Source organism: Globicephala melas, chromosome 17 (assembly GCF_963455315.2).
Source record: "Globicephala melas chromosome 17, mGloMel1.2, whole genome shotgun sequence".
Taxonomy (NCBI): Eukaryota; Metazoa; Chordata; class Mammalia; order Artiodactyla; family Delphinidae; genus Globicephala; species Globicephala melas.
The window spans coordinates 3,552,637-3,569,479 of NC_083330.1; the positions used below are offsets into that span (position 1 = coordinate 3,552,637).

Consider the following 16,843-nt stretch of genomic DNA (forward strand, 5'->3'; position numbering starts at 1 on the left):
TATTTATTCTCTTCTTTATCTGGAACAGTTGGGAAGAGATCGGGCATTTTCTTCTTCCTTTTTTGAGAAAACTGAGGCTGAGACAGTTTAAGTGACTGGCAGTGTACCTGGCAGCAAGTTACTGAACAACCAAGACTAGAATTTGGGATCTTTTCACAATGAAAGATCTAGACAAGGTTTGTACATTTGTGGGTTATTCTTCCTCTAAACACGAGTCCCGGCCATAGTTATCACGATTGGACTTTGTCTCTATGCCTTTAGGAGAAGAACCTAGCCTGACCCAGGTTAAATGCTCATCGCAAGGTGTCTTTGCATTTCAAAGATCTTTTAATGGAATACCGAATGCTTTACAATTCTATGTATTTGTTTCCTGGCCAGTCTTCACTGAGTTTTAGAAGGTTGACATGCACAAAACAAAGATTTTTATGTCACCACCAAAGTAAAAATGTTGACATTCAAATGTAATTAGAAAATGCACAATAGTTTATAGACCTCTGAAAAGCTTTTGCCAGTGTAACAGATAATTTTGATTAAAGCATGATAACATTGGTTATTACTAGTTATCATAGATGTTACATTTAAAAATTCCATTAATTTTTTCCTTGAAAACATTTGTTTATCTGTAACAATGCATTAACCTTCAGTATCACAGTAGCCTTTTCTTATTTATTCTCCCAATATGTCTTCATATGCTAACATGCATTAATTTAAATTTTATTTTATTATTCAATACCTGGGTAATGCTTGCTATGTGCCAGGTCCTAGCAGTTAACTCGTTTCATCCACATAAAACTCTCTGAGGTCATTGCTATAATTACCCTTCACTTTACAGAGGAGATACAGAGAGGTGTAGCAATGTGTCCAAGGATGCATAGCTGGTAAGCTGCAGAACTACGATTCGATACCCAGCAGTCTGACTCCCAAATCTGTGCTCACAACCAATATACCATGCTGTGGTGAGCCGCAGACTTACAGGTGCTGGGGCATTATTTGTTGGTTAAATGAATAGATGATTCTCTTGTCTCTTATACTGATTTGAAAACATTAATCAAATTACCCAATTGCTCTGTATCTCAATTTTCCATTTCATAAAATAGAACTGATAATATTTGCCATCCATTTCTCTCCCAAACGACAGTACGAATGGAGGAATGTGCTTTACCTAGCTGCTACGTGTATGTTTTTATGCACCCAAAGACTTGGTCAGCGGTACATCTAGAGGAGACCAACAGCATAGATCTTAAACATGTGACAAGACCACACAACTTGGCGTAATTAACTACATCTCTTTCAGTCTGAATGAAGTACAGGGGCAGAGCTTCAGAGACCCAAACTTCCTTATATGTGAACTTTATCCCCATATAACTTTGAACTGTTTTCATTTTTTCGGCTGAATTAGAATTTGTAAAAAATAATACTCAAATTAAATGAGATGTCATCTACGGCTTAGATTATGTGATCTAATAAAAATACCTAATTATAGATCTTCTAAATGAAAATGCTTTCTTGTTACAGCCCTGTATCTCTGCTACTAAAAAAAATTATTGTGACCTGGTTAGGAACCACATTGGAAGTTTCTGTGCCAAGAGTCCTTAATCCATCCCTACCTACCTGCTGGCTTTATTGGGTTCCTACAAATCCCTTCAGGTCCTTCACTGGTTACAGACATGGCATGGAAAGAAATTCAAAACAAGGCCCATCCGTGTTAACAGCAAGGGCAAACAGGTGATGCAAGCATCCTGGTCATCTGACCTCAAGCAGGTGACCTATTATTTCTCAGTTTCAATCTCCTCTTCTGAAAAATGGGGATAATAACAAAAGCTGCCCTGCCTACCACCAGGGCTGTCCTGAAGCTCTGACGAGTTAACGTACATGAAACTGCTTTGTAAACTGTAATCTATGAGTACAAACAAATTAATACTAAAGGTTTTGTTTTTGAAAAGTCCCCCAAAGATAGAAATTTATTTATGCACATAGCCACAAGAAAAAATTTCCATGTACATTCTTGGCGTGGACTTCCATGCTGAGTGGGTTCAGAAGAGCCAGAGGACTCGAGTTAAACCTCAGAAGAGGAGACATTTCAGGTGCTTAGTGCCTGGACACTGACCCTCTGGGGAAGGAGAGGATGAGAGAGAATAGGGTAGGTCTGAAGTCTGATGACCGCATGTCTACACAGATGTGTCTTAGATGAGAACAGTCTTTACTGAGGTTTATGGAGATAATTCTTAGCGCCTTGCCAACCAAAGAAGATGACCCCATGACCGGATCAAAGACAACCGTTACAGTACCCCTGAGCATTTATTACATGCCAATGGGCTGTGTGTGCTCGAGGATATAAAGAGGCTGTTAAGGGCGGGGAAAGATAAATCAGGAGACTGGGATTGACATATACACACTACTGTATGTAGAAGAGATAATCAACAAGGACCTACTGTATAGCACAGGGAACTCTACTCAGTACTCTGTAATAACCTATATGGGAAAAGAATCTAAAAAAGAGTGGATATATGTATGTGTATAACTGATTCAGTTTGCTGTACAGCAGAAACTAACACAACATGTAAATCAACTATATTTCAATAAAATAAATACAATAAAAAGGCTGTTCAAGAGTGTTGACAAAGTTGTTGGCAAGGTTAAGAAATGGGCATAGAAGAAAATTCAGGTAACAGAGGACAACCAAACACTGACTGCAGAGGAATCCAGCAAGGATTTCTAGTATGTTCTCTCCTGTTTAGAAACCTTGGAAGCCAACTAGGGTACCATTTCAAAATCTGATATGCTTGTGGTTCAAGTTGCACAGAAAGGTGGATAATGAGTGTGTCAGGAGTGGCCTGTCCTATGACCTATTCACTTTGATCATTTCCATGATCACAGAATGCACACCTTGCCCTAACCAACCACCTGGCAAAATCCAGCCCTGCTGACAAGAGAAACTTGGCAAGCCAGAGTTTCCAGGGTAGAAAGGCCACCTATTACAGTACTTCTACTAGAAAAAAATATCTCAGAGCGCTTGGCCTACTGATCTCAGGATCACCTTTACTTGCCAGGAACAAATGATTGCGGTACAGAGGGCCTAGAACCCCCGGCTGGACGTGAATCAATCAGAGAGGAAGGCTAATGGTACCGCGCTGTGCATTCCTCCGACGCAGGGGCCGTGTCTGCTCCCCTCGGGGGGGGACTGCAAGTGTTCGGCTCACAGTGGACATGTTGCTGATAAGACTGTCTGCTTAGTTGACGACACAACTCTACAAGGAAAGCCCTGGTCTCTTCTGGGTGCGAGGAAGGTGGGAAGGTCGGAAGAAGTGGGTGCACAGAAGCCGCTATTGAAATTCCCTTTAGAGTTGAGAGGCCGAGATGGAGGGGACGAGCAAGCCAGTGTGTGGCTGTAATCTGTCCTGGGGACGAGCTGGGCTGCCTTTCCTTAACCCCCAACGCCCTCTCACCTCAGAAGTCTGAGGTTCCCTACGTCGGGGAATAAAGGGAAGGAGCCAGCACTCCAACCCCGGGACCCGAGCTGGGGCGGGAGGCGGGTGCAGAATATAAGAAACACCCCCGCGGACTAGTTTCTGAGCAGGAAAGTGGACCGGGAACAGCGCATTTCCTGCTTCGCCTGTGCAAACCCCAGGCGGGGCCGAGCGGGAACAGGGTTACGGTCGAGGAGTCGCTGGCTGCCAGGGCGGGGTTCGGGGCGGCCTCGAGGGGGTCCGCGGACCAGGGCGAGAGGCCGGGGCGGGATGCAGGCGGAGGGCGTGGGAGAGGGCGTGGGAGCAGAACGCACGCCTCCCTTCCTCGTGCCGAGCGAGCGTCCCCAAAGACACTCTCGGCCCCGCGGGAGAGGCGGGTGCCCCGAGGGGCAGCGTCGGACGCCAGATGCGGGGTCCGCGGGGCTCCGACCCTCGGGGGACTCCCGGGCCGGAGCCGGCGACCGCGATCTCTCAGGCCCTCCTTCCTCCCCACCTCTCCCATGCCGCCCGCGACTTTGGACCTCGCATCCCGGACCCGCGGGGGACCGGCGCGGGGACGGGAAGGAAACGCGCGAGGTACGCAGAGCCGGCCCGCGGCCCTACCTGGGCGGTGCGGAGACCCGGGCGCGCTGCGTGCCGCGCGCCGCCTTCCGCTCGGCTCCCGGAGGCCGCCGCGGGCGCGCGACTTACAAACGCAAAGGCCTTATTATTGTTCTCTATTCCGGGGATACCATTGTCTGTCCGTTCCCGGCGTCGGCGGCGCGCACTCCCTCCCCGCTCCCGCGCACTAGCTCTCCGGAGGCGACCCGGATCTGCCCCGGTGCCCACGGCCTTCCCCGGCCGCCGGAGTGTCCTTCGTCCGGCTCCCGCTTCCCGAGCATCGAAACACAAAAGCCTGCCGGAAACCCCCGGCCTGTGCCTGGTCACTCAGGGGTCCGAGCCGCGGCTCGCCACCTACCCGGGTTCATTTCTGCGCCCGCCGGCCACGGGCCCCGAGGGGCAACGGGCACGGCCTCGTGCCGCACTAGTTGCGTCCTCGCCCAGCCCTTGGGCCTCGGGTCTGGCCTGGGGACCGGGCGTGCCACTGGTAGCCAGGAGCCCAGAGATCTCGGTCCGTGCACTGCGGGCGCGCCTGGCCGGCCGCGTGTACACGGCTCTTCCTCGCGCACTTGTTTGCCCCCCTCCCCCCGCGTAAATCTCTCGTGATGAGAAAAGCAAGGCTCGCAGGAAGCCACTCCGGATGTTTGCTGCTTTTCATGTGGCATTTGTGGCTGGCTCTGATAACGTCCCGAGCTCGACTTCCAACACCGCGTTTAGTAAAGGGACCGAAATAGAAGAGTCCACACACTGCGCAGACCGGTCTGCGGCGCCACCAGCCCCAACACGCTCCCCCCAAATCTATGACAAGTGAAGGATCAGAAGAGATTAGATACAAGTAACGGTATAGTATAGAAGGGCCTAGTCTTGGAAAGGCACCACAATTCCTTCCTATAAATAGAAGTAAATTGCTACTTCATAACCTACAGGGAGGGTGTTATAAGCAGTAGGGGGAGGGGCGCTAGACTCTAGCTCCAGCTCCATCCTATGGATCCTGTGCTCTCACTTGAATTCTCAGTATCTCACTCAAGAAAAGTCAGTTGTTGGTCTCCAGAACAAGTGCAAATAATAATGGGGAAAACTGCCCCCCCCCGTTTTTTCCCCCATCACTTTCTCGACCCTTGTGGCAGCTCTCTCCGCAGTGAGGTTCCGAGGAGGTACACGAGGATGAAGAAAGTGTACAAGGGTAAATCCGTGCATATACATTTTTTGGACTCACACGTGGATTGTATTTCCTGTACCCTATGTTATGTTTTTATGGAATTAGTCATATAGATTCATCTAGACAGATAAAATGTATTCTCGAACCGGGATTATTTTTGTTTGGTTTTCAGTCTCTATTCTGAGAAAACTCCCATTTGTTCATAGAAACTTTCGCGCTGATAGAAAGTCCTGCTTTGAGATCTCTGAGAAGATGCTACTTTGCAGCAAAGTTAGAGAAGATCACCAAGAAAACAAGGAGCCAGGAGCTGCGTGATAAACTTGTTCTCTCTACTTCTATAGTTTCCTTATCAGATAACCAGCTGTAATGCAGTCTTGCTTAATTTTCAAGCCCATATTTTTCTTTTTCAGAAAAATAAACTCTTAAAGGAAAAGTACATAATCAGTTAAATGTGTTTAAGATTATCAACTGCTTCAAAACCACCAATTAAAAATAACACCTCTCTATTATTTCCTTAAGCAGATTACTTTTTAAATTCTTGTCTGAACCTCAGCGACCCAGGAACTAGAACCACTTTCTGGCCGCTGAAGGTGAGGGAGGGCAGCCAACATCACAGATCCTCACGGAGTTCAAACTGGCTTAAAACAAGTGTGCAGAAGTTCTTTGGAGAAATAGCAAAGTCAGAGAAACCGAAGGCCAAGTGTTTTCAAAGTTTCTGTTTCTTTGTTTTTATGAATGCCACTAACAAGCGGACTTGATAGATTACTTGTCCCTGTAATATCACACTAGAAGCTGCAGCACTTACCTCCCAGATCCCGGCTGTAAGCCCTAGTTTTTCATCACCCCTTCACAGTAAACAAAGTCTGTTGTAGAGATTGATATATTGGTTTCTTTGCAAAGTTATCTAATTATGCAGGAATGGCCGTGTCCGTTGCTGTAGAAAACAACGCAATACACAAACAAGTACACGAATACAGCAGCTTTGCTTAAAGGTTAAGAGCTCCAAGTCTGAGGGCAGACTACTGGAGATGAATTCCACTTGCTGTGATCTCGGACAAGGTTCTTAACCTCTCCGTGCCCCAGTTTCCTCTCCTGTAAGATATAATAGCCTCTACCTCATAGGGTTATAAGGATAAACTAGTTTGCTGACGTTTGGAGGGATGGTGTGCTGTATATAAGAGCAATATAAGGGCTTGTTTACAAATCCCACTCAGAAGGTTTCTCAGATTGATACAGAAGTTTAACGGTCATTCAGATTTTCATTGCAGTCTAGAGAAACATAGAGGAATCCCCCAGTCATCTGTGAGGGTCACCACCTCAAGTTGACCCTCCAAGCTACAGTTATTTCGCTCCTCAGGAGTTGCTTTCTTTCCTCTAATCGGCAGGCATTTAGATAAATATCACTGCTGTCTTTACCACATTTTAGAAATCAAAACTAAGCCTTGCCTCTTTTACTGAACACATATGAGAAAACTTTATTTACTGTACATTTCACGTACAAATTGTCAAGGGTTGGTTCGTCTTTTTTGGGTAAACGTTTTCATTTCTTCGGAATGACGTTTGTAATCTTGTTTTAGAAAGTAGAATTTACCTCGGACATAGCATTTTGAGTATAGTACAACAAGCACGTTGAGTCCTTGGAAGAGAAAGTATGTTGCAATTTGAAGGCGTCCGTAGGTCTCTCAGAAGAAGGCTAGGTCACCCGCCGCTGAAACACCCTCAGCTCCTGGTTTAGTGGATGCTTCGTGTGTTGATCCGAACTGCCGGGACCAAGTGCTTCTGTGCAGCAGTGCGATCAGCACCGGGAAAGTTTTTCAGAAGTCCCTCTTCCCGGGTCGGAGAGGACGTGGCGCCTAAGCCCGGCTCCAGCCAGTTTTCCCGGGGGCAGGTGTAGCCCTGGGCGCGGGGTCGGGCGGGGGAGGGGAAAGGGCGGGCGTGGGGTTGAGCTGGGACTTGGGCGGCGAGCTGGGCGTGGGCTTAGCGACGCCGGCCCGGCCCGCCCCCGCCGCTCTATTGGCCACGTCTGTGCAGAAAAGGCCCCGCGGCCTAGGGGCGCCCGCAGTGTCACTGGGCCGGCGGGGACGCTAGCTGCGCCGGGGCTGCGATCTGCCAGGGACGCCGGCGTCGGGGTCGGGCCGGGGGGCGCGAGCGGCCCGCGGGGCATCTCCCTCTCTCGCTCCCCACCCCCTCCCTCCCCCACGGTCGGGGGAGGCGGCGTGTCCGGCGGAGGGGCGCGGGGCGCGGGGCAGGGCTGGAGCGCCATGAGCAGCCCGGATGCGGGGTACGCCAGTGACGAGCAGAGCCAGCCCCGGAGCGCGCTGCCCGCCGTGATGGCCGGGCTGGGCCCCTGCCCCTGGGCCGAGTCGCTGAGTCCCCTCGGGGACATGAAGATGAAGGGCGAGGCGGCGGCGAGCAGCGGGGCGCCGGCCGGGACGGCGGGCCGAGCCAAGGGCGAGTCTCGCATCCGGCGGCCGATGAACGCCTTCATGGTGTGGGCGAAGGACGAACGCAAGCGCCTGGCGCAGCAGAACCCGGACCTGCACAACGCCGAGCTGAGCAAGATGCTGGGTGAGTCCGAGCCCGGGACCCAGAGAGTGCGAATCGTGGAGCCGCTTCCTTGAGTCTCACGGGGTGTGGGCCTCGCGCCGGAGGAGGCTGGGGGTGCGCGGCCGCCACGTCCTTCCCTGGGGCCCTCGGTCCCTTCCCGCTTCCCGCTCTCCGAGTCTCCGAACGGCTTTGGGCCTCGGCGCCCGGCTTCCCCGGGTGGCCGGGGCGCGGGTCCAGCGGCCCCGGGAGGCAGCTTCCCCGCGCGTCGGAGTGGCGGCGAGGGTACCCTGGCGCGGAGCTGGCTTGGTCGCGCCCGTGCCCCCGACTCCTCGCCCGGGTGGGGACGCTCTCGGTTCCTCGGACGACCGCGAGCGGTTGAGCGGGAAGCCGCTTCCAGGAGGCGACAGGAAGGCACCCGAGGCCTCGCGTCTTCCTCGAGTGCTCGGCCTCTGCAGGCCCAGCGTTCACCTTCACCTGGACCCCTTCCCCTCCTTGCCCGGGCTGCACAATCCGAGGTCGGAGGCGAGGGCGGTGGGACCAGCTGGGGCCCGGGAGCGGGGCTCCGACCCTAAGCCCGCGCGCCTCTCCACCTCCCGCGCTCCCGCAGGCAAGTCATGGAAGGCGCTGACGCTGGCGGAGAAGCGGCCCTTCGTGGAGGAGGCCGAGCGGCTGCGCGTGCAGCACATGCAGGACCACCCGAACTACAAGTACCGGCCGCGGCGGCGCAAGCAGGTGAAGCGGCTGAAGCGGGTGGAGGGCGGCTTCCTGCACGGCCTCGCCGAGCCGCCGGCGGCCGCGCTGGGCCCCGAGGGCGGCCGCGTGGCCATGGACGGCCTGGGCCTGCCCTTCCCCGAGCAGGGCTTCCCCGCGGGCCCGCCGCTGCTGCCCCCGCACATGGGCGGCCACTACCGCGACTGCCAGGCTCTGGGCGCGCCCCCGCTCGACGGCTACCCGTTGCCCACGCCAGACACGTCCCCGCTGGACGGCGTTGAGCCCGACCCCGCCTTCTTCGCCGCGCCGCTGCCTGGGGACTGTCCGGCCGCCGGGCCCTACAGCTACGCGCAGGCCGCGGACTACGCGGGGCCCCCGGAGCCGCCCGCCGCCGGGCCCCTGCACGCCCGGCTCGGCCCGGAGCCCGCGGGCCCCGCGATGCCGGGCCTCCTGGCGCCCCCCAGCGCCCTGCACATGTACTACGGCGCGATGGGCTCGCCGGCGGCGGCCGCGGCGGGCGGCGGGCGCGGCTTCCAGATGCCACCGCAGCCGCCCCCGCCGGGCCCGGGGCAGCCGTCGCCGCCGCCCGAGGCGCTGCCCTGCCGGGACGGCGCGGACCCAGGCCAGCCGGCCGAGCTCCTCGGGGAGGTGGACCGCACGGAATTCGAACAGTACCTGCACTTTGTGTGCAAGCCCGAGATGGGGCTCCCCTACCAGGGACACGACTCCGGCGTGAATCTGGCGGACAGCCACGGGGCCATCTCCTCGGTGGTGTCCGACGCCAGCTCCGCGGTGTATTACTGCAACTACCCCGACGTCTGACGGTCCCTTCCGACCCAGCCTGCAGGCCAGAAGCACAAACAGTGTTACACACTTCCTGGAGGAGCTAAGGAAATCCTCAGCCTCATGTCGTGTCATGTTGTTTTGAAGTTGCCTTGGCGTATAATTTATGGTAATTTATTTTGTCTGCCACTCGAACACTTGGGGGGAGAAAAATGTGAGGTGGTGTTTGAAGATTGGTTCAGACACTTGTTTCCCACAGTTGCGTTGTCAAAACCCCACTTCCAAGTTCAAGTTCACCAGTTTTCACTGGGTCCCGGAACAACTCGCTCCGTTTCCCGAAGCTTTATTGATCTAAGAAATTTTATCCCGGGTGTGTTTTTTCGATCTTAAAAATAAATAAATAAACAAAATCTGGAATCCTACTTTTTCACTCTGCTAGCGCCTCTGTCACAAAAGCCAATTTTTTGACATCACTGTTAAGTATTTAATAGAATTAGAAATATTTTAATGATGACACTAAATATATAGTCACTGTAAATTTCTCATTCTTCTGTAATAGTAGACTTGAATGCCTTGAAGGCGAAGCCCTCAGACGAACATTTGGGCATCCCAGGTTGTCTTTGCTAGGGGAAAAAAAACCTCACAGAATGAGCCTGCTGTGCCTTTCAAGTGACCCTAGTTCTACAAAGTAATGGTGAATCGTAACACTCTAAATATTTTCAATTTTAGTATACCACTTTCTAAATCAGAGGAGAACACCCAGGTAATTTCGGTTTTCTTGTTGAATCTTGAGATCTGACTAAAGAGGCTTTTGCGTTGTCTTTTTTTCTTGTCTGTATTTCACCAAGAGTCTTTAAGCTCCCTCTCAACACTGAACTCGCCAATCATCACACATCTACACCTTGGGAAGTGGTGTTGCTGGGTTAAAAATAATTTAAGGAGTCACAGGAACTAATCAAAATAAAATGTGCATTGTGACCTCGACTGTTATGAAACTTAGCAGCTATCACTTCAATGTGATATTTTGCTATAAACTGCGTACAGGGTCCACTGCAGGTCCTGGCACCAGCAGTTCTTAAGCTTGGGGTGGGGGTGGGGATCCAGGGATGATTTGCAGGCAGTGTGCTTTACAAATGCAGCTATAGCTGCAGTCCTAGGGCATCACTCTCCTGCCCTTACAGGGAAGAAACTGAGTCACAGGTTGTGAAGCAGGTCAGCCTTGCTCGCTGCTGCAGCGCTAATTGCTGTGGCCCTTCCCATCACACTTTGCAGATGAGACATAAATGGATGGGTACAGATGGCCTGTAATGGGCATTTCTTGTGTCAGGTGTTTCATCAGTGCCATGTTGTACTGAATTGGAGCCTGATCGAGCCTGTGAGATTAGGTGCAATGCTCCCCGTTTTGCAAGTGAGGCAAGGAGGCACAGAGCCCTCGCCTGCCGTGTACATGGTGAAAGCTTGGTGTTGCAAGTTCTGACAACATATTCGTTCACATTTGTTTTCCTTTGTGCAGGGTGTACCTGTGGGCACCGGGAGAACTTGCATTCTGGTGGTGAGAAACTCTCATTTTCCATGTTGATAAATGCTGTAGAGAAAAGGAAGGGGTAGGAATATGGCTTAAAGCATTTATCTTGAGGGTTATCTGAGCTGACATGGTTGGCTGGATTCTCTTGAAGAATGGCAGGGCGTGTGTTTTTTACAAAGGGTTCTGGGGTGTTAGGAATGTTCGGGATGAAGGTTTCGGTGAGGAAAGGTAAGTCTATTTTGTTAGGCGTAACAGAGGTTACCTTAAACATTTGAAATGAAAACGTTCACTCCAGGTTCTGGATATCTCCAATCCAGTTTGTTTGCCTCTGGTACCCTAGCCTTTTCCATTCTTTCTTCCTCTGACCCCAGACAGGTTCTGCTTCCTACATTCCTGGTGGATAAAGTGAGCAGAGGTACCTCACTCAGGTTCAAGGCTGTGTCACCAGTTCAGATCACACCAGGCATTTTAGTGCATACTTCGTTGGCCCAAGGAGACTCAGTTGTATCCTTTGCTGCTGCCTCTCAACAAAGTTTAGAAGACATGGATTTCCCCAGTGGTCCAGTGGTTAAGACTCCGCGCTTCCACTGCAGGGGGCACAGGTTCGATACCTGGTCGGGGAAGTTCTGAGTGCCGGTGCAGTGCGGCCAAAAATAAAATAATTCAGAAGATACACAGGGTAAAGAGGAAGGGAAAAAAGAAAGTGCTTGGGGGAAGAAGTCCTGTGACGTTACATTCTTAACTGCTCACCAGGGACCTGTCAAATAACGAGGGAAAATAAGAGCTAAAATTGTTCAGCATTTCCAATGCCCTTAACCCCCAGTGGAGGGAAATTAGTCCTCATGATAATTCTTGGAGGCAGAGGCATGTCATCCATCCCTTGTTTTTCCCCAAGCAGACTCAGGTGAAGCGACCTCAGGTACCAGCTAGTGACTGAGTTTTGGTTTACCTTGGAAACAAGTACATAAAAGACCCATTGCTTCCCCCTATCTCTACTAATGAGACACTTCAGACGTATGTCGGGAGGTAGAAATCAGGGCAGCTCTCCTGAGTTGTAAGCACTCTTAGTTGTCATGCTTATTTGACTTCGCCTTAGATGATAGTCTACGGAAAGCTAGGAATGCCCTCCCAGATGATAGTCTACGGAAAGCTAGGAATGCCCTCCCAGATGATAGTCTACGGAAAGCTAGGAATGCCCTCCCAGGGAGCACACACACACGCACATGTGCAATATTTTAGACATAGTTTTAGGCAATTCATGACTCCTCATTACTCATCCAAAGTTTGTAGGAATCCGAAGCCCTCAGGTTTAGAAGCGCTGATGGAGAAGGTTTGTTGGGAAGCATGGCACCCAAGCATTGTAGCAAAAAGGTAGTTTCCCTTTATTTGAAAACACAAAGGGACATCTCAAGAATCCTCTCATGTTACTGAGTTGAATCAAGGAACACAGGGTTGCGTCCCTCTCACAAAGGCAACTGCGATGCCCCGCCAGATGAAGACACGGTCCTTTCCCTTTGTGCAGTGTGGTGGGCGGTGGCTTATCTCCCTACCTTGGGTATTTACATCCTTGTATCAACTCCTCCCACACTTAATCTGGGTTGGACTTGCTACTCTAACCCAATAGAATGCAATCGAAGTGAGGCTGTGCAGGCAACCAGGACCAACCCTCAGGAAGCCTAGGCAGAGTCTCTTGTACTCCCAAGAGCCCTGAGCTACTGTATAGGAAGTCCAGCTACCAAGGTGGTGAGACCACGTGCAGAGACCACGCGGAGAGGAGAGACCACTCGCCGGCCTGCGAAGGGAGGGCTCCCATCTCCTGCGACCATCCTGTCGACTGGAACGCAGGAGAGGCCAGAACAGATGCCCAGACGAGCGCAGGCAATTCACAGGTGGGAGAGATTAAAAAAAAAAAAAAAATTGTTGTTGTAAACCGGGAAGTACTAGGGAGCTTTGTTAACTTAGCAACAGGTTATTGACATGGGTTTTATCCTAAATGACCCTTTCTTATTTTGAAGTATAGGAACGTGGGCACTGGCGGAAAAAATCAGGAAAAGCGTTTTGGGTCCTGTCAAATATATCAATAGTTTTAAAGGGAGGGACAGAATGTCAACCTTGACTCAGGTGGGACGACCGTGGTGTCACCAGATGCGTAGACTCCTCTCCTCAAGCAGACGTGGATGAAGTGACCACAGGAACCAGCTGGTGACTGATCTTTTCAAAAGATTAAATTGCTCTCAGTTTTTAGTGGTTTTCTTTTGGGCACAAATACATAAAGGATACACTGCTCCCCCTGCTCCCTCCCACCCCATCTTTACTTCGGAGGTACCTGAGAAGTGTGTCACGAGGCAGGAATCCAACCATTCGTGGGCTGAGATATCCAGATTGGGTGCCAGCAGAGAGTCTACACACCTTTGAGGGACCCAGAAAAAGAAGACGGTATTTTCTTTCCCACCGAGATACTGCCTGATCTCTGTTAAAGCTACCAGGGCAGGTCTGATAAGCTACAACTAAACGTGTAAGCTCCTTAGACAGCAGCTACGAGACAATATCCCACTGAAACTATTTCCCTTACCTCTTATTCTTATCTCAGAAGATGACTGCGCCTTTCATCTGAATCACACTGCAGAAGACTTCAGCTTCTTCTGTACGTTTATGCTGATGTCAGGAAAAGCACATACAAGCAAAAGGAATTCAGAGAAAATGGAGTGGGTGCTGTGAACCAAAAGGTATCATCGCTGTCTGACGTCCTTAAATGTCCCATTTCATTTTGTTTTTAATACTCAGAACTGTGCCTGTCACATGATAGACGTTCAACATTCCCTTCCTCCTATTCCCCTTGGATTTGTTTTGACAGCAGGGGCTGGGCGAGAGAGATTTTACTTCCATTATTTTAGCGTAGATTTTTTTTCTTCCTGCTTACGAGGTGCTTCCTTCTGAATCCCGAATATTCATTCATCTGGGAAAAAGTGGCTTTGGTGTCCCTGACCACCCAGGTGGAGTAGGATGTGGAATGTTCTGCTCCTTCCTCCACGGGCTGAACCTGTGGCCTAAAGAACATTCCTTGGGTCCCCTGACCTGGGATGAAGCTGCATCTCCTTAATTTTTCACTGTAACACCTACCCCGACCTTCCCTCTAGTGAGAAAGTTGTGTGCTTTCTCCTGAATCATTAGACAGCTTCGTGTGAATCAATTTGCACTGTCCCCCTTACACCAACACTGAACCCTCACCACTGGCAATTCTCCCAGCTTTATTCAAGATTCTGGATATTAAAAATTCTTAGGGCAGTACCAAATAGTATTTAAATAATAAAACAATACTTCTTAGCAAAATATAAAATTTCTTAGCACTAGTATACAGCAAGCGCTAAAGAAGTTGTTGCTACTATATTAATAATGTTCTTTAATGTAAACGTTCTCTGAAGCTCAGGTCTAAACAACAGTTTGGTTGAATAAAAGAAAAAAAATTTAATCTTATTCTTGCTGAAGACAGTTTAGCTTTGAGGATCTTCTTTCCACTTTGGCCAAAGTCTCGAACGTTTTGTCAGGGTCGAAATCATAACAAGTATTCCCCAAGGTGATATTGTTCAAAAAGATGATCTGTGAAGTTACACTCTGTGTGGACATTCAGATGAGTGTCCATAAGTTGCAGTAGCCTCGCTGTGGACCCCGTTTTCTACAGGGTCGTGGGCAGTGCCCTCGCACATACCTGATCTCTTGTTAGGCAAGGAAAAGAATGGTTAGCAGTGTTCTGGTTTGTTTGATTCCTGGGGTCACAAGGAGTGCCCCCGGGGCAAGGACTGTCTCTTCACTTTGTGTCACCTGACCTGGCACCCGGTAAGTGCTCAGAAATGGACTGAGTAACTGACTTGGTACCTCAGTTGAAAACCTCAGTTTTCCGAAGGAACTGGGAGTTCCTGCTTTGTTGCTCTTCTACTTGAGACAGTCCCCAGTGGCTAGAACTCCTTCCTCTTGAATATGTGTCAGGACAGCAGACTCAACGCAGAGCATAAGCTATTGGAGCAGAGCAGAGAATGGCTGAATACGCGGTAGTGTTCCAAAAGGAGAAGACTCTACGTTTTGAGTCAGAAGTTCCCCGTGGCTCAGCACCCGATCATTGTGAGTTTGGAAAAGGCACTAATCTTTTCTGGTCTCCGGTCTGCTCATCTGTAAAAAGTAGGGAGAATGATAAAAGCCCTGTCTCCCTCATTGGAGATCGTAGCGTTGAATGAGATGGTGTTTAAGGATGGCTTCAGGGCCACAGGAAGCGCTCTCTTCTCTCTCCCCTCTCGACCTTTTGATTTTATGTATCTCTGTCTTTCCCAGCAGACTTGGGGGATTTAATTTCGTTATTCCACTGGGAAAGAGAAACAACAGTGACTCGCTTCCCCTCGTGCTTTTGCTTAGTGGATGGAGAATTTCCCAGTCTTTTAAGTTTGCCCATATGAGCTGGAAACCTAGACCATCTGTGTTTCACTCCAAGCTTTGGGCAGCTCAGCCTCTCTGATTATAAAATGAGAATAGAAATAATTGTCACTTGAAGAAGAGCTTCATATAGAATGCCTCAATTCACATGAACTCCCATTTGGCATGAAAATCTCAAGGTCTTTATAAAGGGACAGTTCACTGGGACATACTGAGCTCAATGTCAAGTCTGCTAATACTCACCTTTCAGTCCAGCCCTTTTCCCCACCAATCATAGTTTCTCAAGTCCTGAATCACATTTCCATGTCATTTACTTTTTAAGGACTGAACAGGGTTGGAATTCTTGAGGATGAATAAGACAGAGTGGAATGGAGGAGGGCCGCACATGAAGAAATAAATTCTGGCTTTCAGCAGTTCCAAGTAATGTTGAAACTTCATACCCGGGACTTTGAATCACTCACTCTTCAGAAGTTATTTCCCCAGGGCAGTGGTGGAGGGGGTGAAGAGAAGAAAATTCTGACACAGCCATGAAATGAAGAGACAGTTTTATAGTTGTTCCCTACACAGTGGATTCTTCTGCTTATTTGAAGAAATCTGTCTGGATGTTTGAAAACAATACTTGAGGTCGTAGGTGCACACACATACACCAAGAATATGACACTGCAGAGGGAGACTACAGGAGGGAGAAATAAAATAGAAAATCAAGTTCGTTGTTTCAGTAAAAGGATTGTGGGTATGGGAAGTGTATAGTTTTATTTATTCGTTTAAAATAATTTTAAAATTTAAAATGATGTGCATGCGTACAAAAAAAAAAAACACAACAACAGCAAAGCAACATTACAGAGGGGCTTGTAATAGAAACTAAGAGCCGTAGGAAGGTCTCGTCCCTCCCCAGCCCCCCTTCCACGTGTTAGTCAATCCCCCTGCCCCTCTTTTGCTTGCAATGGGCTTTACCTACACTAATAACTGTTCCTCTGGCGGTTCATTAATTAACATGCCTGCGAGGCTCATTCCATGTTTATCCCTATTAGACACTGACTTCCTGCTATAATAGCCAAGTACGTCCTGCGTTCCTCCGAACAGAACGATAGTTACTGCCTTATTTCCATTTCTTATATTGATTACAGCTGCCTTCTAAAGTACTGGGATAACACACCCTTTTCCTTGTTTCATCGCAAAGGCTGGAAGCCTTGACTCCCCACTGTGAAATGTGAGGATACCGGTGCTCCCATCTCTCCCAGGAGCTCCCCTCTCTCCGGCGGAGGTGGATATTTTGGGATAAAGTTTCTGGGTGTGGCGGGGGAAGGGAGCAGATGGAATAGTGATGCACGTGTTATTACAAAGCACAGCGTCCGCTTCACGGCATTTCAATCAATCCCAGACAATCAGGACTGCGTCCCACCGTGCTTGTGATTTTTAGGTTCGGTCTCTTCTTACACCCATTAGGAAAGAGAAGTAGTGTCCCTAAACCTTTACACAAAGGAAAAATAAGATCGTGTCAAGGGGCAAACCCTAAGCTCGGCTGTCGGTTTCCACGCCCACCTCCACCCTCCGCCGCGCGCGGGTCTAGGTCCCGGGAGGCGGCGGCGAGTCCCTCCCGCGCGTGCGTCTCCGGGCCCAGAAGGCGCT

General features: G+C 50.0%; 1 protein-coding gene across 1 annotated transcript; it reads left to right on the top strand.

Annotated features, from left to right (window-relative positions):
* Positions 1 to 7,303: 7,303 nt before the first annotated feature.
* SOX17 (SRY-box transcription factor 17) lies at positions 7,304 to 9,664 on the top strand. Its single transcript, XM_030859751.3, has 2 exons — positions 7,304 to 7,794; positions 8,381 to 9,664. The coding sequence occupies exons 1-2, from the start codon at positions 7,488 to 7,490 to the stop codon at positions 9,304 to 9,306; spliced, it is 1,233 nt and encodes a 410-aa protein (XP_030715611.1). The 5' UTR covers positions 7,304 to 7,487; the 3' UTR covers positions 9,307 to 9,664.
* The last annotated feature ends 7,179 nt before the right edge of the window (positions 9,665 to 16,843 follow it).

What these genes read in the sequence shown, in the direction of transcription:
- SOX17 (XM_030859751.3), top strand. Translation starts at nt 7,488, where the DNA reads ATGAGCAGCCCGGATGCGGGGTACGCCAGTGACGAGCAGAGCCAGCCC. An exon ending in CGAGCTGAGCAAGATGCTGG is followed by an intron (nt 7,795 to 8,380) that starts GTGAGTCCGAGC and finishes GCGCTCCCGCAG; the next exon opens with GCAAGTCATGGAAGGCGCTG.